This window comes from Osmerus eperlanus, chromosome 7 (genome assembly GCF_963692335.1).
Source record: "Osmerus eperlanus chromosome 7, fOsmEpe2.1, whole genome shotgun sequence".
Taxonomy (NCBI): Eukaryota; Metazoa; Chordata; class Actinopteri; order Osmeriformes; family Osmeridae; genus Osmerus; species Osmerus eperlanus.
The window spans coordinates 17,511,812-17,536,073 of NC_085024.1; the positions used below are offsets into that span (position 1 = coordinate 17,511,812).

A 24,262-nucleotide genomic window follows, 5' to 3' on the forward strand; every position below is an offset into this window, starting at 1 on the left:
GGCAAACAAGTTGTTCTGAATTTGACAGAATGCCAGGAATCCATGTAAGACTAACCAAATCAAATCAAATCAAAATGTTTTTGTATAGCCCTTTTTACACGCAAGCATGTCACAGAGGGCTTCCCATACGCCCATAGAACTGCCCCTCAACCAACCTAAACCCTCAAGGACTAACTGTTAATTATGCAACCCACATCACAGATGTCACAGTTTTTGAGGTGAGGCTTGCACTGGAGACTTTAGATAACAGGTGATGTACATCACAGCTCAGTGTACAGCTCTCACTCTCATGTATAAACGACCCATGTAACATACCGGTTTACTATGTCACGCACTCTGGCAGTAATTATGGAGGAACTATGGCCCTTACATGAAATGTTTAATTTGGTGATTCTAAAGGAATGTTAGGGGCCCGAAGTTGTTAGTGTGTCATTACATGTCATTACATGTACTGTATCCAACACAAACAAAAGTAACACATGCTCATCCAAGCAATGTCAAGTATGTGCCTATACCCCTCTCCATCCTCCCATAACAAACTGAACTGGAACCCGCTCTGCTAACAAACAGATTTAAACATGTAACACATGTACTGTAATTGAGTCTTGCCATTGGTTGAAAAACCGTACGTCAATGGATTCGGCATGGGCATTGAGGAACAACCTGCTCATTTAACACTGCTTGTCTCTCAAGAGCCGTCTCCAGGCAACAGCCCTGTCAGCGGATATGCATGGACAAAAACCCGTGCAGAGAGTTCCTGTCAAGCAAATGTGATGGAGGTAGACTTAATTCCAGGGAGTCCTTTACCTGCAATTTATAAACCTTTTACTGGCTGAGAAAATAACAGGTAGTTTTTCTTCCATCAAGACGCCAGGCACCTTTTTTATGCCCTGTTACAAAATACAGAGCCAAGTCTGCAGATGAACTCTCCGTGCTTCTCTGCTCTTTCATGGAGGCTTACCCGAGTTAGTTTGGAGATTGAGCGTTTCAGGGCATGCATATGTATGTGGAGATTTACTAAGAGACAGCCTTAAATGCACTGTCTAGACGGAGCAAGCACAATTGCATTCATATTTGGCATTCTTGCCCATTCCATGTGCCCAACAAAACCAGAGACTAAACATCTGATCAGTATTCAAGCTATGGAGAGGTGTGGTCTCTTGATGGCTGACTGCAAACGCCTTCCAGGATGCCCTATGTCCCAATTTTCACTTGTAAGCTGTCATATAGCTGACATGGCCTGTCATAACGTAAAACATGCTTACAGTTCCTCTGTACCACATTTCCCCTCCGAATTATGACTGGGTGCAGTGGTTTTATTAAAGATGATTAGCATGTGTCATGTATCATTATGCTGAAAAGGGAACAGGACCAGTGTGTTCTGTACCCACTTTAGGTGTTATCCAAGCACCCACGCTACAAAGTCACATGGCCAGTGCGCAACTGTGACTTGTGACTTGTGCGTCTTTGTGTACGAGCACGTATGCATGCATGTGTCAGTCTCCAAGCAAATGTGTACTGTAGGGGTCAGAGTTTGTGTCAGTGGGTGTAAGCAAATCTGAAATCTGTACGTGTGTATGAGTGAATGAGGGAGTAGGGGCACCAGCAGGTCTCTTGCACGATGACTCATTAGTTGGGTAATTAGGGCACAAGGTTGTGCCCCCAAGGCTCTACAGAGCAGTACTGTGAGCCAGGACTACTAATGACGAGTTGCGGCCGAGAGCTGTGTGGGGGTTCTGGGGAGGGGGGAGTGGAGAGACTGGCCCCATGTTGGAAGCAAGAGGGTAGACAGTTACAAGAATAAAGGTAGAAGAAAGAGCAGGGGGGGGGGGGAGACAGGGAGAGGGTGGGAATAGATGGAGGTGGAAAGGGAACGCAGGGGGGAAAGAGAGGAGGTAAAAGAAAGGGAGGTGGGAACAGGGGAGCTGCTGGCATTTCCATTTTCAGTGTCACAGCTAATGACACAGCAACAAGGTACAGCGAGAGAGAGGTCCATAGGTGGTCCTCAGAAGGGAGAGAGGGTTCAGGGGAGTCAAAGGACATTTTACAGTAATTGGATTTAAATAAGGATAGCACTGCTCTGGAAAGATAATCATTGGGTAGATGTTCATGTTATTGTGGCCTAATGTTGCCAATTAGGATAATATGATAAAACTACCTAGTACTTAGAAAGGGTAAAGGAAGGGTTTAGGACGTTTCACTGGGTTCATGTAAAAAAACTAAGGCGGTTATTAGGTTACACAGTCACAGCCACAACCTTGTAACATAGGCAGGTACCCTACTCAAGTTGCAAGATTGCAGTTGTTGTTTCCAGTACATGATTACATGATCCTGCTTTGCCACACATTGCCACATCCTGAAGTTAAAGCAACACTGACTTTTAAAATGTTTACGAAACATTCTCTCGATCTCTACATTGCTCAAAGAGATAGAGCATTTAATATCAATATGAGACAGTGGCTGAGCCTAGTGCAAATGTAGTAATAAACTCATAACATAAACAGACTTCAGTAATAATAATGGTGAGATAGAATGATACCCAAGTACAGATAGCAGATGAATGAATCGGAAGCTCTTTTCCTGCTAGCCCCAGTTATCTAATTTATTGCTGATTTTTTTTTTTCCTCTCTCAAGGTTCATGCAAATCGTATTGAAGCGTGTCCCCTCCCGGCAGAGCACTGTGTGTTTGCTCAGCCCCCGTGCTCCAATATCTCAGCTTATTAATTTCATATTTACTCATTTCTTTTTCAAACACATTGACTGATGGAGACGAAGGGGCTTTAGATCGACTCTGCTTACATGACGAAGGCAAGAGTGGAAGGTTTCATAACAGATGTAAGATTCAAAACTCTGTACAGGGAGAGTTTTGGCATGGTAGTAATGTGGTTGTCATCAAAACAATCTGATCTTAACAAGCATAAACAAACATACTTATGCACACTTTTATTGTCACTCAGGTTGTTATAATCTAACATATTTCTATGTATGTCTTTTTGTTCAAACTATAGAGCATACAGTATCACAGCATGCTACTGTATGCTTGCTGTGCAGTTTAGTACAGACATTAGTAATCTCTACTAAATGGATGCATTTTACCACTTGCACTTTTTCATCTCACAGATGAAACTGTGGTATGGATTCCTTTACAAGTTTCCCACATTTTGGTTTCCTTCTTGTTGTTACATAGGAGTCTTTGTTTGATGGGTCTGTGTTAACACAATTTTCCAGAAAACCAATTTGTTGGTTGTCAGCCAGGAGCCTTCTTTCTCATGATTTGTCACAGCATGATTTGTTCTTGTTTCTTTCTGATGCAAGCAAAATGTTTCTGAGTGAATCAAAACATGGGCAGAAATAATTGTCTTTCTATTTCCTGATAAGGTTACCTACTGAAGACCGCTTGTCCAGATGGTCATATGCTTTACAAAGATCCTCACATTTTGAGGACATTGGACATTAGACACAGTATAGGCTGAGTATGCTATACAGGAGCTAATCTGTAATATCTACCTTCAAAGCAATTTTCCCAGATCTTGTTGCTGCGTCAACACTTCCGCCACATCTCAAGATTTCACATAACTTGGTAATAACAAGATGTAAGGAGGAGGATACACATGATAAAAATTGGATTTCTACAAGCTTTTGGAAGAAACATTCGGCCACTTATTCCCAATGGGTGTTTTCCCATTGGTCCCTGATAAAAATAATTGTATTTGCTGTTGACCAATCTAACCAGAAGAGTTCAGAGCAGAAGTAAAGAGTGTTTTAAACTTGTGCTGATAATCACCATTTCACAGACCAGGCAAATACAGCATCCAGTCCCTGGGGAAAGAACTGGATGTTTATGCATCCTCCAAAAAAGAGGAAACTAAAATCACAGATCACACATTATGTCCAAAGGCAGCTTGTGGGGAAGAAGAAATACAACCGTTCCACCATTTTGAAATGGTTGGCCTATTTCTTTGTGTTAATTCTTCCATGCCTTGTTAACTCCCGGAGCTCATGTTGTGGCCGTTTAGGACAGAGTGTGATTGAGAAATTCTTAAAATATATTTTTAGCAAACCAGTCTCTGGCCTGAGGGGACAGAGCCGTTCAAAGCCGTTTCACAATGGGCCGTTGGATCCATGCCCAGGAGAGTCCTGACTGAATCAGCTTTATTCCGCTTCACAATGTTGCTTTCTAATTGGCAGTGGGAGCCTTGTTCCATTACCACCTTTCCTCTTTTGGTATCCTGGTGATAGACTGTCTAAATATGCAACAATATAGTGTTAAAGTAATTACAGCCAGGCTTTGATTTTACAGACTGATTTTAGTTGCCCATGTCTACTTTATTTAAGACTGGGCACATCTTCCATACTAAGGCTTAATGTCCCTGTGATCAATGTACAGTAGATGAAGTGTTTACAACCTTTCAACCTTGTTATTTCATTACTATGAACTATGAACACAAGAGGAGCTCCCTGAGTCCCCAGTCATAAACTACCATCACTGCTAATGTTTTTTTTATATGGCAGGTGATATGATAAATGAAAGTCAGTGTCAATAGCATATTTTCTGTAATGGAGGAAAGCCTGCCAGTACAGTAACACTGTAAATCTATAGACAAACAATACATATATATGCAGTATATACTTAGATACATTCGTGAAGTATACCTATACTATATGTACATATACACAGCAATTCTGGCCCCAGCATGACCTCCCATATGTCCACAGTTTCCATGGACCATTTCTCTCTCTCTAATCCTGATTCTATGGTCAAAAGTGACAGACCTTGCACTGCAATCTCTCCCTCTTGGCGGTTTCCCACACACCACAGCTGTTTGGACTGGTTTAAATGCCGCTCTCACTGTGGATTCTGAAAGCTCAGCCGTCAATCGACCGGGGACCAGGTTCCCCCACCCATTCGCTGGCTCTTCTCTCTCCCTTTTCTTTCTCTCAGAGAGATCCTCATTAGCATACATTCTGTTTTGATTGGCTGGCCAGGACAGGAGCTCTATGTGTGCTTGTTGTTGCACAGCTGGGTGATTCTGAAGTGAGGATGACACTCTGTCTCTGACACTGTTTTGCATGGCTTGGCTTGGGCTGTCGAGATAGCATTGAAGACCAACATTTCATAACAATAATAAAGAACACCTCTTTATTCTTTTCTATCCATGTAAAATACCTGGTTATTCAGCAAGTGTAGGTTATTGCTCCCAACCATGTACAGTAGCCTACATTTTCAGGGAAGTTTAGTTAAGGGATGTTAGTTTCCTCCAGGATCACAAATGACTCTTATTGAGAGACTTGTTGCTCTTGTTGGTTAGTCGTAACTGATTTAAATTCTTGTACTCGCTGTGAAATATATTATTGTTGCTTGCTTTTCTACAGGTACACTCTTGCACTTTGAGGTTCATGTTGTTTAATTGTGACTTAACAACATGCTCTTGTGGTTCTGGCCTTTGGCACTTATTTGTTTTTTCACAATGTATGCTTCATGTTTTGGTTACCAGCAATGTTTGGGGCGTTGTTATGATCAGTGACCTACGCACTTTTGTAAAGCTCTATCTTGGAAGTCACTTTGGATAAAAGTCTGCTAAATGAATAAATGTAAATGTAAGGGAAGGGAAGGGAATGTAGCATTAAAGCTCTAATATTTTCTAGAGTTTAAAACATATTCTTAAATGGATTCTGATTTGGGGGTGTTTACTTCCCTTGCAAATCATTTCATTTTGTCTTTGAAACTTGTACTGTTGGTGAAAAATATAAAGGCTTTTTCAAAAAATATTTTTGGTTGCATTCAAGTTTGGGTCTGGTTAGCCCTTTGTAGTCCATACATGTACGCAAATGTCTTGTCTTTTTGGTTTGTCATTGTAGCTCCACACTGATTCAGTTGCCTGTGTTTAACATTCTCCAAGATAATGACGTGCCTAATCCATCCCTCCTGTCTTCTTTTTAAGATGGCACATCCACCCTGCGCCTCGTTTCAGTGAGGGAACTTCCCTCCCAGCTCCAAGACCTCTACCAGCAAGGCTTTGTACTGGCAGCAGTCCACCCTTTCATCCATCCCTGTGGACCTGACACAACCAGCACCCAGCATCAACTGTACCGGGCTGTACTTTCTCGACTCAACGAGGGGTATGAATGTTGTTAATACTAAAAAGATGAATACAATTTGTTTATATTTTGTAGTGCAAAAGAAAGTCATTAAATCGCAGAAACAGGAACGAGGGGGCAGAGTTAAGAGATCAGATGTTGGCATGTGAGAAGTGACATTATTAGTTTTTAATTTACATTTTGGACGAACATGTAAATGTGACATTTGATCTTAAACATCTGTGTTAAGAGATTTGGGAATTAATCAGTGTAGATTTGGACCAAGCAAGCTGAAAATGACAGTTGTTTCTGGAAATGAGTCAGCAATAATCTCATCCCAAGCCTCTGATGCCCTGGCCAAAAGCTGCTCATGGTCCAAAGTCACATCTGCCCCCTGCATCTGCCCTCCACACCCTACCCAAGTGCCTCCAGGCATTGCATGGAAGGTGGGTATCAGATTGGTCAGGGCATATTTTCCAGCTCCAAGGGTAGGTGAAGGGCATTGTGGGGCAGTGGAGGATGGTAAAGGATGAGTGGCCAAGCAGTTCCACATGAAGCTTTCACCAGCTAGCTTTTCTGAAGGAACTGCGGTTTCATGCCTCTTTACTGGGAGTGTTTGGCCATATGGGTGAAGTGTGTGTGTGGTCGTGTGTATTTGTATGTGTCTGTCTGTGTATGTGTGTGTACTGTATGTGTATGTATTCATCTGGTGGTTTGGTGAAAAACCACTTGTGACTATACCCAAGATATGTTACATGTTCAGCATTTGAACCTCTCACCCCCCCTTCTCATCCATGTTTCATGGCCTGTGTGTGTGTCTGTGAGTGTGTGTGTCTGAACGCAGCAGAGGTCTGCTGGGAGGGGAGCCTGGTCTTTGTAGTGAATCTACAGCTGCAGACCCATAAAACAGATTATGTTTAAGATTACCTCCTTCTGAATTTCATGTCCAGGAATTTACCTCAAATTCCTTTAAATTATTCTGTAAATTTCATAGACGAGTAATTATAGACCAGTTCCTCAGAATGTTGTGGATTTAAGATAATTTCTTATCTTTTGATTGTGTGTGCCTGATTGCTTTATAAATGCACCCTTCAAGTGTCTCCTGTTCTGTTGGTCAATAACGTGCTTCCATTGACGAAGGATATCCCACCTCTCCACACACAGAAACATTCATAAACACAGTGTTTGGTCAATGAACTTGTGTCTGGACAAAGGAAGATAAACAAGTTATTGATTCTGTGTGTCACAACATGGATGAATGAGCAGCAGCCAGGCTGCCTTCCCTCTTGAGAGGAAGAATCCGTGAGAGAAAGTAGGCAGTGGCTGGATGTCGAGGAAAGAGGGAAAGAAGATCACAGCCGGGGTGTGAAGAGAGAGGCACAGAAGGAGAAAGAGAATGAAAAGGCGAGAGGGGGTGCCATCCTTTGATGACTCTGACCAAGCCCAAGCCCGCTTTATCTCAGCGTCTGTCAACGTGAAGACGGCTGCTCACATCAGCAGCAGCCTCGGGGGATGAAATCGGGAGAAATAAAACAAATCAAATGTGGAGCATCTCCACTTCCTGTCACTTTGTCAGTCCCCGTGAATCAAAAGGAAGAATAGAGAGGGAGAGAAAATGCGGATGAAAGCTTGACGGTGCACCCGTTCATCACGCTCTGAAAACAAACAGACCCCAAAGTGTCCTCTGTGCTTGACGGTGCTCTGCGAGTCAACCAGAGACAACAGAGACCGAGAGGGAGGGGAGGGGGAGAGCGGGAAAGGAGAGAGAAACAGAGATGGAGAGACGGAAATAAATAAGGAAGGAGAAAGCCAAAACAACAGCTAGGTTCTGCTTAGCAGCTGGATCAGTCAGTGTTTAGTATGCACACAGTTTCTTTGGATACAGTCCCAGCCAAATCTCTACAGTATTAGCCTGAATTCTAAAGCCAAATGAAGAATGATATATCCATACCGTAGGGTGACATTACAGGAGATTAAATAGAGCACCGAATCCACGGACCATGTAGGCTACATTAAGCTGAGCGCCATTGGTACATGTTTAACACTGTCACCTGCATGGTATACAGGGTTAAGTGCACCAGAATTTTAAACGTGCAACAGGCTTGACTGTGATTTGTTATTGGTGGCAATCAGAGCCAGGTAGAACTCTGCAATGCAAACGGAATGGATTGGACCGTTTGTAACGTTAATGTCAACTGTCAAATTTCCCAAAGTTCAATTTGGTTGAGGCAAAGCCAGGTTACTGTTCAGTAAGCAACGTCTGATAGGATATATTCATCATTATTGGGTAATTGTAAAGCTCACGCGTGCTCAAGGAGTGGTATCAACCAGAAACCATTAGAGGAGATTTGCTCCAGTTAAATTATTCATGACTCCATGAAAAGCTGACATTAAGAAAGATGTTCAATGTTTTTAAAGCCAGGGATATAAGATTACTAAATACAGGTTGGGTGACTCCCTACTGAGGTGTTGTCATGGTGATTGATGATTTTAAGTGTCCATCATGTAAAGTCTTTCTTGAGATGTCCCTGTAGCCTATTCAGATCTAGTCAAAGGATCTCTTACACTGCTTGTTTACTGTATGTACTGTATTTTAGTCTATTTTTTACTCTTTTAATAATTCAACACAAAGCCCCAACTGGTGCCAAATGGTTCCCTTGTGCTACCTGTTCTAGTAAATATCAAAGAAGCAAACAAGACATTATATCAGAAGAAAAGTAACTAAAAACAGCATTTTGTGCTTACTGGGGATGGGGACAATCACGATTCTGTTCTTTGAGGATGTGCTGCCTACAGACAGTAGCCCATGTGAACTGTACTGTAGGTCGTCCGGCTGATTGGAACCTACAGGAAATTGTACAGATTCTTATAAAGATCAGAAAATCTTTGCTAGAGTAATTTGTAGAAGGGAAGAATATTCTTAAGAATATTCTCATCCATGAATTAGTAGCCTGTCACATGGTATGTCCCAATATTAGTATATTGGCAGTGAACATATATCAGATTTGAGGCCAAACAGTCTTTGTGAGAATGGGTTGTAAACAAATATGAACACAATAGTTTCCTCTCAAGCTGCCATCTCAACCGAACTTCTCCCACAGAGCTGTATAATTTCTAGTCTTGGCAGTGGATGGGTGGTCCAGCAGGTGTTGACCCAGAAGGAGACTGGAGGCAAGCAGGCGTTTGACACTCGCTCGAGCCACATGAGGCCCTTCAGTACAGACAGCCAGAGCTGTGGGCTGAATGTAAGTGACTGACTCACACTGAGAAGATGGACTGCAGGTGATGGTGCTATTTTTAAAAGGGAGCGCATGGCTTGCCTGAAGGACACAGAGATGCACTCTTTGAGATGTTTGTTCGCTTTGTGTTTGGTCTTTCGCGAAAGATATGAGCCTGCCTCAAGCATATCTGAGGTAGTTAGAAATATTTGTCTGCAGATAGGTGGCTGGAATAGATTCTACTGTTCTGCCTGTTATTTAGAATTGTTAGTGCTGTAAAGAGTGCTTCAGTTTTTATAACAAGCATTAGCAATGTGCATTCAAGGTCTATATTTGGAATGGCGTTATATATTTGGCAGTGTTTGCATCTGTCTTGATCCAGGGTAGTGGTGAAGTGTGAATGGTGACAGTGACAATGGACATGGTTGCTTTTGTGACTGAGAAATTAGTAATTATATTTCATCCTGCTGTGCATTAAAGATACAACAACAGAGCAGAACTGGCATGTGATCATTTTCAATCTCACCCATACACCTTAGCAATACATACACATTTTAACACACACGTATTAAAAAATGGTCACATTCCTCTTGTCAACAGGATGAGAAGCAGAGAGAGAGAAATAGAATATGGTATTAGCCTCCTCAGGGGTAGCTAAGGGATTTCCTCTGGAAAAAAATAGAAAAAATTAATAACAATATAAATAGATTATTTTCGATCACTATCCTGATATAGGTTGAGTGGGAAAACAAGACTAAATTTGCATTGACTTTCTTATTGTATTGCATCATTGAGTGCATCTCTATGCAGATTATATGACTCCATAAGTATAAATGTTTCTCCCGTATACTCACAACAAGGCAAAGATTATACAAACAAAATACTTTCAGACTGAAATTATACTTACATTGCCTAGCATTAGACACACGTGATAATGTATCTACATGAATACTCACCAGGTACAGACCAGGTTTAGGCATCATGTTTGGCTAAGGTTAGGTTAACCAAGATGGTTTAGGACAGGTTATAGGACAAAGCTTGATGCAAATCCACAATGTACAATTTGGGCACACATGAACGTATTGTATATAATTAGTTGACAATACTTGTTTGTACAAATGTACACCTCAGTGACTCAGAATATTAATGTGCGTGTAGTGCAGTGACTTTATGTTTGATCTCCTACAACATGATTAGGATGTCAGATTTGCTGGTTCTGATCATCTTCTCTCTCTTTCACTCTCTCTCTCTTGATTTTTCTCTTTCTTTCTTTCTTTCTTTCTTTCTCTCTCTCTCTCTCTCTCTCTCTCTCTCTCTCTCTCTCTCTCTCTCTCTCTCTCTCTCTCTCTCTCTCTCTCTCTCTCTCTCTCTCTCTCTCTCTCTCTCTCTCTCTCTCACTCTCTCTCTCTCTCTCTCTCTGTTTCTCTCTGTGTCTCTCCCCCCTCCCTCTGGTGTTGTCTGTAGAAGTGATAAGAGCCAGTCCCTCCCTGCAGCTTCCTACCGGCTGCAGCTTGAGGAGTGTCTGCCTGGTGACCAGGTGCCCACCCCTGAGCTCATTCAGGGCTACGTAAAGAAAGTAAGTCTTTGGCCACTTATAAAGCCATCCTCATCAAGCCTCCATCAACAGTACATATTTCGATTCTCACTCTGGATGTTAGAGTGAAAGTAGCTTCACAAATCCTGCCAGAGGTATGGACTTCTAAAAGGGAGCCTGATTACAAACAAAGAAAAGTAGAGAATTACAGTTTTTCTGAATTGCTAAAACACTAAAACCCATTGGCTGAACAAAGTTCTCAGTTGCCTGAACTCATGTAGCTAATTGTGCAGTCTGTTGTCAATACCTTAAACCATTTCACATGGTAAAACACAACTTCCAGATCTCACATAGACTTTTCAGCAAAACTCTAAACACATTCTCATTCTCAAAACACATTCTGCACTCTAATGCACATGTCATCCATACTGGTAAACACAAATGGCAACAATCAAATACAAATAGAGAAAACATGTCATTGACAAAACACAACCACTCAAAATTGATTTAACTTGTTTCAAATGATGTGACACAACCAATATAAGCCAGTTCAGAGAGCAAACAGGTTGTTGAAGATGGGAAAATATTGCTTGTGATGTTGACAAATTGCTCTGGCCTGACCCAGCCCAAAGACAAGAAGAAGCACATTGATCACATGTTTACTCCTTAGATTTTTGTCCCTTTTACTGTAGTATTGTATACTGTAGTACAGTGCATTGTAGGCTGTATACTGTACAATGAACAAATTGTATGGCCCTGAACATTGTGCTTTCCATTTGTTACAGTAACAGTACTGACTGCTCAATAGATTTTGATTGGTTGCAGGTTCATATCAACAAAGAACAAGAGTGAGTTGTGAGTAGTGAGATGCAGGGTACAGTACTGTATAGAGGTACAAGGAGGAGAAAGAACAAAAAAAATTGCAAAGAGCAAAGCAGAGTAGTAATTTCTGATACATTTTGAGCTACTATGATAGAACATGTTGTCGTTCATCAAAAGACAATGACGGATAAATATGAAATTTGTTTTGAGGTTACGTAAAAATGTACTTCTCCTTGAGAACTATATGTTTTGAACAATGTGTTTTCAATTTTTTTGTGTATTGTTTACTGACTGCTTGATAGTGTATATCATTTTGATCACTTTGTTTATGATTTGAGAGCAGTGTTTGATTTTGAGCACAGGTAAATCTGTTTTGAGGTGAAAGCTTGATTTTGAGCACAGGTAAAGCTGTTTTGAGGCGAAAGTTTCATTTTGCAAGAGGATTCAGAGGTTTTGTAAATAGTGCTTGAAGATGAGGTTTTGTGTTTACAGTTTTGAGAAAATGGGTGACTGTTTCAAGAATGTGTTTTAGCAATTGTAAAAAACTGTAATAAGGTGTACTCACAAACAAACCAACACTTTTTCCAAATTTGATTTGAGATGTCTGGACTCAAGGGCAAAAAATGCTAATGAACTGTTCATACTTTTAATAACTTTTAATTAAAATATGATATCTTAAAAAAATTAATGTTACCTTCAATTTAAATTGCATGCCTCAAATAAAAGTATGCTTGCAAACCATGTAGTTTTAGTGAGAATAAAGTACTCTCAAAATGTTCCACTCACAATATTGATGCAATTGAAGGCCAACAAGACCTCATTATGTATCTTGGTTATTTATTTAATATTGGATGGGAGAAAGAAGGCACTCTTTATTATTTGAAAGCCATGGAGTGTGGACATGGATCAGCAACACAGTGGCAGTCCAGTCCCAGGGGCGACAGAAAACAATCTCTGCTGGGGATTTCTCCTGACCTTCAGACTCAATACTCCCAAAGCAGTCTGAAATCTAGGAAAATATGAAATATGTTCAATGTAAAAATAGCTTTCCTCATCTTAGATTTTTTTTTACTGTGGGCAGCTGTCATTCTGTAGCGGAAGCAGGTTCAGACAAGACTGTCAGCAGCTATCCGATGTACTGAGACATGACAAAATGAAATGTAACACAAGGAAATTGTATGAATGTAATATAAACAAAAATGTTTACAGTTCATTACCATCACCTGGACAATTGCCTGAACATGCCCAATCTACAGTAAACATAGTGTTACTTCTCTCTCAGTTTTGAGCATTTCAAACCCCAGCCATCACTACAACATCAGTGCTAACCCACATCAACATTATACACAAACGTAAGACAAGAAACTAAATTAACCAGTCCCGACAGCCATACCATCAAATGAGATGTTTACCGTAAGATTATATTTCTTTCCTAAATGGAACCTCTGGGAGGTTCCATTTAGCCTAGATCACTATACATATAACATGCCATCACTGACTGAGCTTTCCTAGATATTGAACAATGCAGCTGGAAACGATGTCACTATTTTCCAATTTCATTTCATACTGAATAACCTACGATATGGCATCTACACTGATTTGATTTTTATTCTCTCTGCATCGGGTGAGAGATAGCCGTGTAGCGCTACTGGCTGGCTCTTGTGAAGAAGTAGTCATAATGGAGAATGGCGCCATTAACATCCCTTGACAGATAACATTTCAGTTTTGCTTGATGGAAAATCTCCAATTGATATAAAATGCCAGATGACAATGAGATGGAGAAATAACTGGCTTGATTGGATGCGGTCTTGAATGCAATCAACTTCGGTTCTATTAGAGTGCTTGATGCCAGGAAGAGAAGAGGGGAGAGGAAGGGAAGGAATTGGAGTGATGTAATTATGCAAGTATTAGATATGAAAACTGTTATACTGTCTATAGTTACCGGAACAAGATTCAGTATTTGCTTTAGTTCTCCCAAGAGCTTTCAACTGTAAGAATATATATCTTAAGAACTAACTCTTCTTTAAGTCAAATGCCCATTATGGAATCACAAGCAAAGCCACTCAGAGTGCAGAAACCACACCGTTTGTTTTAGTCTCTTTCTGAAGCTGCTGCTTGTTCTCTCTTTCCAGCAGATCCAGGATGCGGCTGACCAGGGCATCACATTTGTGGGCTTTATCCAGGAGCCTCGAGGAGCCCCTGCCAACAAGATCCACTTAGAACCAGAAACCCCTTCGCTCTCCCTCCACTCCAGCCCCAGCTCAATGCTCGGCTCCCTAAGCAGCGGAAGCCCCCTAACCCCCAGGAACCATGGAGAACGAAGCTCCCCGGATCAGGAGAACATGGAGGCTCCAAACTCCCCATGTAAGGTGCAGGGGGAGAGCTTGCCTGGGACCCCTGGGATGAGTGGGCTTACTGGGGTGGATGTCAACCATGATGGAGGTTCCTCTCAGGCTGTATCGCCATCCTCAGAAGAACAAAGCCAAGAAGAGATAGAGGAGGACACACTGACACACAACAACAACAAGACAAATACCACAGGACCAAAGGAGAAACCGAGTCTGTATACCAAAAGAAACGGTAAGCCCAAACCAAATGTATTATTGTTTAGAATTCATTTCCCCCAAAAGTTAAACAGGTTAGCATTTGGTCTTGCCTGACTTGTGCTGGTCACCTGAGCATGGACACTTTGGTTATCATTCCCACTTGAAATAGTATGTCTGAGTTGTATGCACTACAATTACTGGGAGTGTAGTCGAAAGATGCAGGTCATGCTAACCAATTTCATGATCTTTTTCCAAGTTAGCGCTGATTAGCATTGTCTGCTATGTTCGTGAAAATTATGGGAGAAGAGAACCTTACTTCCAAAGACGCTTTACAGTAAAACACTTTCTTTAATAGTCTTTCTAGGCTTCATTTATTGAAACCTTTTACGTGTTCTATTGCTTTTGGATTTCAACCTTTTCTAAATTTCTCAAAGTTCTGCAATTGCTGAAAGAAGCATATTATAAAACCAATGTCATGAACAGTACATTTTTATTTCAACATTTCGAAAATTCTTTATTGAAACATTTACACTGCATAGGTAGGACAGAAATGTTCTCCTCAGGAGTGGCACAATACATTATGAGTTTGGAACAGAAATCTTCACTCGGTTTCAAAAAGCCTACTATTAACAATACACCATCACTATTCTAAAGCTCACACTGCCGTGCATAAATCAATTGAAGTTTGGCTTCATATGAGCATTTTGGAATACCAGATGGATGAGCCCACCCACACAGTTTTCCCATCCGTAGATTTTTTTGGGTGTGAAAGCATACGCGTGCAAGGATGTGTGTGAGCGTGTGTGTGCCTATGCACACACCATCGTGAATGTGTGTTTTCGTGTGGGTATGCTCATGTATTCTCTTGGCTTCAGCACCTCGGCCCATCTGGACCCCCCTACCATGTGTTTTGCACTTAGATAATCTCTCATCCCCTACCTCCTTCAGCGTTATCCAATCCTCCTACACTCATCCGCCCTCACGACAACCTTCACCCAGACCCCTCCCCTCCTCATTGCCTCACCAACCCTTTCTCATTCCCAACCCTTCCAACATACTCTCCACCCTGCCTCCCCCTCTCTCCCCTGACATTCCACATCCCCCACACTACCAGCCTGTTATGCCGTGTGATTGTGTGCCTAGTTACCATGTCCCTTGCTTCTAATTCTCTCTGCTGAGATTGACTCCGATTCCCAGTTATGGCTTGCCTGTCCACGGTAATCCTCTTCGTTCTACAGCTGCAGGTGTACACATGCTGTGGTCAAAAGGGGTAAATTGGGTCAACTGCAAACTTTAACCGTAGTCTAAACTGAAGCGGTATCCACAATGCAAATAAGAAGAAATCTATTAAATAGTGCAGCTGTTGATGAGATGTGTCTGGTTGGAGCAATGGTGTCTGATGAGTGGTTAGTGGGAGAGAAGTAAGAAAGAAAGAAAGAAAGAAAGAAAGAAAGAAAGAAAGAAAGAAAGAAAGAAAGAAAGAGAGAGTGAAAAAGAGAAAAAGAGAAAAAAGAGAAAAAGAGAAAAAAATAAGCATTCACATACTTAAATAAGATAACATCCCACAGGATTAGTAAAAGGCAAGAAAATACTTCAGCAGAGTTGATCTTGTCAGTTGGACAGGCATCCATGAGACAAGACTTTGAAGTGACATGTTTGAATGTTGTAATTGCATTCATGCGCTCGTTAACCTGTTAGCTGCTAACGTCAACACGTAGCAGGCCAGAGAAAGTAGCTTCACAAAGACTGTCAGTCATGTAATACCTTTCATGTGAACCTTTAATAGGTCTCAAGATACTTAACCTGAAACATACTGTACTGGATACACTCCACAGTGCTAATGGTATGTATGTGTGCTTTGAGGCCAAACCCCAAGACAAATAACTACATAGCTACTCTAAATTCTATTAGCATGCATGTTTGCATTTGACAGAAAAACAGGCAGGTCTGTGACATTCTATGAATGACCTACTGTCTCTTGTCCAAGGAATTACTAATCAAGTAATTCCTCCTATTACTCCCTGTCCTGTACCAATATCAGGTGAGCCAGCAAAATTGTTCAAGGGTAATAGTTGATTGTATTGGACCTTTACCTAAAATGTAAGCTGGTATCCAGTTTTGATGACAATTATGTTTAGAGCCACCAGATGTTCCAGTGAGGACACTGACATCACACACCCAATCCTCTCCACAATATGTTTGGCATGTTGCATGTTAGTTGGTCCATTTCTGCCCCTCAGACATAGACAAGTTACTTCTGGGTTTGAAACAAGAATTCAGACAGAGATTGAAATGTTGTCACACCTACACACCTATGTTGCTGCTTTGCAGTGGTTGGGCTGACTTGTTTCTTGCTGTGGAATTTGATGGCCAGCTGTCACATCGCTCAAGCGTGCAAGCAATAAAATTATAATCAATTATTTATTATTTCTGGTTATCTGACTGACACACTGACAGATAAAACAGTTTCGTCAGTGTGTGTTTGTGTGTGTGTGTGTGTGTGTGTGTGTGTGTCTGTAGGGGGAGGTGCAAGTATGTGTGCATGGCTGTGGGTGGATGGCTTGGAGTGTAGCACATTCTGGCCCTCCATCTGGTTCACAGGGGAATGTTGTTGCATTCAATGAAATTTGCATTAAAAAGAATAATGTTGCAATTTTTTGCAGCTGCTATAGCAAAAGTTCATGAACGTAATTTATTTTCCATACTGAATCAAGACAATTTCATGATTTACTTTCCATAAGGAAGTAAACCAAGAAAAGTATATGTGAAGATATGTGTCCTGTTTAAGTGCCCTGTTTTTGCCATGGAGTTAAATGCATCATGAATTAGAGCTTGATAGAAACCAGTTGTAAACATTGTAATGAATTATTGATCTATTGTAGTATATAGCTCCTCTGTAACAAAGAATGTGTCAACTTTGTTCCACCCCATCTGGTTCATGGTATAATTTATCAGTGTTATGAGAGACATAATTTTGCAGGAGTATGACTCAATTACTGAACAACATGATATCCCTTCAGCACAGAAAATGAATAAACCACTCTTTTTTAAGACTTAACTTGAATACTTCAAAAGAAAAAGAACCCCACAATTAAAACAATTCAGCAAATAAAGATTTCCCCTTTTCAGAAACTATTTGTATTTTCCCAGTATGTAGGAACATTGTGTTTGACCAGGTATTAGATTAATATAAACAAAGTATTTTTACTTGACTTTCTAATAAATCAAAGGTCAAGAAGTAGTAGTTGTACCTTCCTATGATGCTGACAATGCTGCCCTCATGATGCCCTCATGCTGCCCTCATGCCGCCCTCATGCTGTTCTCTGCCTTCTCAGGGATGGAGCTTCTTGCCCTGTTCAACCACCCGGCGGTCCGTGAAAGCCAGTTGAAGTATTACACCGTCAAAGTGCCTCTGAGGGTTCAGCTCCGCGGTGAGGGGGTCAAAGGGGTGGAGGCCAACTGGTTGGATCACATGACTCAGCACTTCAACAATGGAGCTTCGCTTGTCGATGGATACTTCCACCTGGGCAACGATAATGGTAAACGTGCATCACTGTGACTGTCTAAATGCTCAAGATCTTGTTTTTCACTATCAAATTTGGCATATAGGAAATAATTTGCTGTAAGTCAACCAACACATTCCAGCCAAATTTAAAACTTAGTCATTGTTCAATTTGCAATGCAAAACTGTTGTCCATAGCCCCCCACACGTTCTGTGTCTGTCTGTCTTGTTGTTTTGCCCAGTAACCACTCCACTACCCCACAGTGCACTCTCCAGCAAGGCCCTAGGGCATGCTACTTAGTTCTGACGCCGTTGGTTTCAACCAGCTTGAGCAAATATAAGTCATAATTCATTAATCTTCAAAAGTGAACGCATCAGCGACTCTGAGACACAGATAATTAACCTGATAGCAAATTAGTGCCTCCTTGCATATTTTATGTAAAGGGAATGGGGTAATGAACTGTGTTATTATAATTCCATTTTCATTTTTCTATTGGGTTAGTCTAATGTATTTTGCATATGTGCCTGAGATTGGCACATAGAAATGCCTGGTCTGGAAAAGTAAATATATAGTAAACTTTCTACAGTTCTGCTTGGCTGAATAAATGTGTTCTTTACTTGAGTGTCCCATAGTGGAAACATCAAGACTATAGACATCCATTTTCAAATAGATAACAGGTGCTGGTGTTTAACTTTTAGAAATCTTTGAGCTATATCAAAGACCAGGCAGCATCCAGCCGTTTGTTAGATAATTAGATAATTAATTATACAATTATATCAAACAGAGGATCGGCTTATTTTAACAAGCCTTGAGAACACATGGCTGTACACACATCTCCAAATATAGCACCTCTTTGAGATCAATTTTTTATTAATTACAAGAGACACTCCCCCAAAAACTGGAAACCAGCTTCACCATGTAAACATCAAGGACATATTCAGTGGTAAAGATCAGGGTGATCATAATGAGTGTACACAATTGTTTGTTACCATGCAGGGTATGTCAAGTTGTTAGTTTAATAAGGAGGCTTATGTTTGAAGTTATTAACGGATGTAGTTTAGCAATGTTTGCAATCGTCCCATAAATGAGATACTCTGTATTTAAATGAAACTAACAGTCCAAAATCTAGGGAGATGTAGAATGTTAGAATTGATCGTGTTAAATGTGTGAACTGGATAGTTTAAACAACAGTGTGAAGCGGGGTGAAGAGAGTCAGGGAGATATATGTTCTTGTAGATGAGAGAGTATGTTAGATTCATGTTGAATTGAGAAGAGGTGCCAATAGTTCAATACCAGTTGACAAAATTATATATTATTATTATTATTATTAATTATAAAGTCCAAACAATGTTAATATAAATCAAGTATGGTGAAATCAAAGAGTAGTTCAGTTTTTAGAGACCAATTTGATCTGCAGTTTCCTGATGGCAGCTAAGTATTCACTTATTACTATTGGAGGTGGACTTTTTCAGCTCAGGGATTCAACTATACACTGTAACCCCTGGTTAAATCTAAAACAAGCCAATGAATTAATTGACATTTTGTCACCTATAAAGAAAGGGACACCATAAAGTAAAAAAGTTGCAATGGGTCCCATCTACAGGCTTATATGTTGTTTTCATTAAATTGCCAACAAATATAACCAGATCATCATCATTTTATGACTTGACACCTTTGCATTCTCTGCCCTTGTTTTGCTGCTATTGTTTTCCTTTCTTTCACATGCTTCTTTGTTCATTCATGCATTCATATTTATATATTCCTCCTTATCTGGTGCCCTTTTCCTAAACACAACACCACCTCCCTATTGTGCTTGTTGTCGACTGACGGGGATGGTCCAAGGGAATACGCACACACCGCACACTCACAATCACACTCACTCACAAACCGTCTCGCCCCATCCCGCTCACCCAGAAGATGGGTTTCCATGGTGAAGCTTGCTGAGGAGGCGTCGGAGGTTGAAGTGTGTGGGGAGGGGTTGGTGGTGGTGGTGGTGGTGGTGGGTGGGGGGATCCTGTTAAATATTGTGGCTTGGCTAGGCGGGAGAGGGTGGGAGTGGGTTCGTAGAGAATAGAGACTTGTACAGCACTGAGGGGTCGGATATTAGACCATTATTGAATTGAGCAGATTCTCCACCAGTAGAGCATTCTTCTCTACTGGCCCTGTGTCATGAGACGACCTTTAAACATTCATACTCAGCACGTCACCTTAGCACAGCAGCAGACGCGCACACTCCATCTCCCAAACACGTACACACAGCCAGAGCTCGGCTGGAGTTCTGAGATGGGGGAACGAGTTTGTTTACTGGTGAACTGACACTAATGGTGTTGACAGGGAGTTTTTTTATTGTTACATTTAGCTTAAGCTATCTCCAGTCCCACTATAAGGATTTGTAGGCTGGGCTGTGAGACATTGAACCATTCATATGCATGACAGTAAGCTTTGGGCTTTATATATTCAGGCAAAGCAGAAGGAAGATCCAGGCGTATGAAATTCCAATACGGTATTAGTTTAGGAGGGAAATGATGTGCTTGCATTTTTGGAGAGTATGTCTTGTCTTGAGAATGTCTTGGATGTAGAATTAGAGGCTTGAAGGCCTGTGTGTGCATGTATGTGTGTGTCCTGCTTGCCTTCCTGTCTGTATGTATATTTCTCTGCAGGTGTCTCTTTAGATGGTGGGTAGACAACAGTATGCCTTACCATTCAAGTCATATTCTTGACAAAATCCCCTTAGCTACAGCCAGAAATCTGCCTAGAAACAACAGATGCGTGGTCCCAAGCCTCCAGACCTTTGGCTCACCGGGGAAGAGCCCCGACCAATCCACACACATTACTAACCTCCCCATCCATCCCTTTCTCTCTCTGTCTCTCTCTTTCTCACTCCCTCTTTACCTCTGCATCTGCCTCTCCCTCTAGGTTCCGAGCTGTCCCATTTAAAATATAGATAAGCTGTCACAGCCATGTCTCCTTGTCTGTCAGGCAGTGCTGAGCACACATGTTTAAATCATGTCAGTAGTAGACATGACTTGGGGCAGGGGCAGTTAGTGGCTTCAACTCGGTCAAGACAACCTCAAGCTCACACAGTCCTTGTGTGTGTCTCCCTCAAGGAAGTCTGCCTGCCGAGTATGTGTGAAGCCAACATCGGTCTCCAGAGCTTTTTTTTCTTCCAGTTCCTGTTGTCTGTCACTTCCTTGACACCCCGCACTGATTTCTGGTGCTCTGTGTCACAATGTGTCAGGCTGTGTCACCCTGTGTCTCCAGCTGTCTCTCTCTAAAGTCATTCTGTCTTTATGTTCCCTCACTGTTATTTTCAGTCTCAGTCAAGCATTAGCATGTGTCTCTATGTGTGCTAGCCCCGGGTGCTTTGGACGTTTTGGAAGGGTACAAGTTGGTGTCTCGTGAGATACCCTTCAGTCAGTAGAAGACGCATAATGTTTACATTATTTGCGTGGCCTCTTTTCCCACCGCGGTCTCTTTCCTCAGCCCCTTCTGCTAAGTGTCTGTCTGCATCACAGACCAGGCGTGTTTCTCCTAAAGCAAAGAGACAGAATCGCTGTGTGCATCTCACCTGAGTGATCCTGCAGCACTGGCAAGGAACGATCAGGCCGACACAATCTCCGCAAGGGCTTTCCAATTATACGCCAAGTAGGGACGACTGATGAATGATGTGGGGAAGATGGAGAGGTGGATGGAAGAGGGAGGAGGGAAGGAGGTAGAGGGGGTGGGTGGTTGGGGGGCGGGGGGTGTGGGGGACAACGACAATGTCTGTATTTGAAAAGAGCCAAGAGATGTCTGGGAGATGTCTTCAATTGAGCGCGCTCAGGCCCTAAATGGGTTTTCTGGGGAGAAAATAAAGGAGCCCTGTCGTCCCTCCTCCTCTGACCGGGCTCCCCAGCCACCCCTTGTTCCCCCATTATTATGGCCACGTAATGAAATGTGGAGTGTCTCATGGTGGAGCTTGGGCCCAGCAAACTGTATTAGTGTGTAAATGGTGCGGGAGTAATGAGAAAGCACTCAGGCCAGGAGAGAAGTCTGGTCTGGTCTACAAAGGTTTGGGCTGTGTTTTTCACGCTGCTCAGTGCAATAACAAGAGAAGAATAGCCCTTCTTTGTCAGGCAGTGGGTTTTATCCGGGATGCCAATATGGCCAATATGGCCATATTGGCATCTAAAGAAAGTCTGTTTGTTGTGCTAAAATGTAATTGTGTATTGTTTTAGCCATTGTAATATGGGTCCCTCAGTCTCAAGTGAAGTCATGGATCATAATTTATCCTGAATGTCATGTGCAAACAGTATTTGTGTTCAATCATGCTCAATGTATCAAAAAATGAATCGGTCCATCCTATAAGGTCTATTTAACCATTCGTCACAGTATCTGTCTAATAACTCACCCACTCCACCTCCATACAAAAAAAACGTAGGAACATATCCAGACCTTGCGTTACAAATACAAATGCCGAGTCTAGCCTGTGTAATAAATGACCCACTGCATGTGGGGTTGCTGGGTGGCTGCATAATCTCATTAAGTTTCCTTCTGGCCCCAAGGCTTGGCAACAAGACACCCTCTGTCGTGTAAATAGTCTCTCATGGCCGTCCTCTCTATTCTCTGCAGATTTGCTGCCTAAGTCGGTGGAAAGCGTCTTCATCTTCCAAGAGGCAACAGAGGGGGAGTCGAACACCACCACCACCTATGACGCCATCGTGGTTGAGCAGTGGACCATCATCCACGTGAGTAGGTTTGAATGCGCCTCTTAGTGGCTTCCCCCTCTCATGTTGCAGTTGTTTGTCTTGACATTGAGAGTGGTAGTTGTCACTTTGAAATGTTCCCTGTGCTACCAGTGATCCAGAGGCAAATCTCAATTCATGAGACCTGTGTCGCAGTGGCTTGTCTTATCTCCCTTATCTAGCTCTTATCTGCCCAGCGATTAAGTCCACAGTTTGTAGAAATCCAAGTTGGAAATTGATTTCTGTCTACTTTGTTTGGGGGCATTTCTTTATGACGTGAATGTGTGTTGCATGAGAGCCATCAGTATGATCATGTGTGTGTGTGTGTGTGTGTGTGTGTGTGTGTGTGTGTGTGTGTGTGTGTGTGTGTGTGTGTGTGTGTGTGTGTGTGTGTGTGTGTGTGTGTGCGTGTGTGTGTGTGTGTTTGTGTGTGTTGTGTAAGTGTGTGTGTGTGTGCTGATGTTATCACAGTAATCGAGTTTGGATTTTCTAGCCCTGGGGCTGTGAAAGTGTGAAAGAGACTTTTGTCCTCAAAATGTGACTGTCATTGTCCATCTCAGTATTGATAGCCAGTAAAAAGACAGTATGGCCATGAAAATCACTTTTTAACCTTGACATCAACTCATTTGACAGGTGATATAGTATAAAGTTAAATATTATTCCATTTTGCCTGTCACATATCAAGTCTTTGAGGTAGATAAACAAACTTCACTTGACTGAAAGAGCACTCAGCCTACCATCAACTAGTTAACTGTACAGACAAACTAATCTTTTTGGCTGTGTTTAAAAACGTCTGATGAAGTTGGATGTAATTGTGCATCTTACATTTTTGTGCCTCGTTATATAAAAACCGATGTTTTTGTACCATGATGTACTGTAAAAAGAAGATGTACATGGCAACACCTATAGTGAAACGATTGTAGTTAGTAGAACTGATTGCAGTTACACTTCATTACGGTTTAGCTGTACAAGTTATTATACAAATTAAACTTGGTATGGGGGAGGTTAGGCTTTCCAGGGGTAAGTGCATGTTAACTTTGATCTTGTTCAATGTTCTTGTTCAACATTCACCTACTGTACCACTACACCTCTTCCCCAAACTCTGCCTTCTTACACTAATAATCTTATCTGCTAACACTTCATACCATTCATGAATTACTATGTACCTACAATGTTCTTACTAATTGTATTGCTATGTTGTTACTTTGTTGTTGACGTGACTTGTAAGGTCTACCCAAGAGTCTGTGTAGATCCGACTAAAGAACAAAGATAGATCTAAACGTGTTCATTCATCTGATGCCTACTATAACATGGTTTCTTTCTGAAGACTGTAGGTATATTGACCCAATTTCAAGGAGTGCACAGAAAATGAATAACTTGGCCGACACCACGTCCTCCACAATGACAGCTCGAATACAGAGCTTGTCTACAGACTCGAAAGAAAAATCAATAAGGAGTGCAGCCTTGGGTTTAGGGTTTAATGCCTGACAGCCCCCTCCTCCAACTCCTATGATTGTGTTACATAGCAACAACAAAAAAGTTGTTCTCTTTAATGACCTCAATGAAGACCATTCTTCATAAATTTGCTTGCTGGTAATGTCAATATTACTTCTTATTCCTGAAGGGGGAATCCATTAGCGTCATGTTATTGTATTTCCGACAATCTTGTTATATCCAGATGAATTATTAAAGGGAAAACCTGAGGTGAGGCAACAGGAAGTTGATGTTAGTTACATTTGTTGCTTAGGCGCCAGTATTCTTTGCCTTACAGCTTGTTTTTAGATTCTGTGCCACTGAGTGATTTTCTAGTTCTCAAAATGACTAACCTTGTAGGACA

General features: G+C 41.6%; 1 protein-coding gene across 2 annotated transcripts in view; it reads left to right on the top strand.

Annotated features, from left to right (window-relative positions):
* LOC134023341 (raftlin-like) overlaps positions 1-24,262 on the top strand; it is a 45,448-nt gene that overhangs the window by 11,772 nt on the left and 9,414 nt on the right. Inside the window, exons 3-7 of one of the 2 annotated variants that reach the window (XM_062465379.1) lie at positions 5,943-6,120; positions 10,761-10,872; positions 13,785-14,232; positions 17,534-17,737; positions 22,313-22,428. In XM_062465379.1, coding sequence (XP_062321363.1) covers positions 5,943-6,120; positions 10,761-10,872; positions 13,785-14,232; positions 17,534-17,737; positions 22,313-22,428 — 1,058 coding nt within the window. The remainder of the gene's footprint in view (positions 1-5,942; positions 6,121-10,760; positions 10,873-13,784; positions 14,233-17,533; positions 17,738-22,312; positions 22,429-24,262) is intronic. The other variant, XM_062465380.1, reaches the window with a different exon arrangement.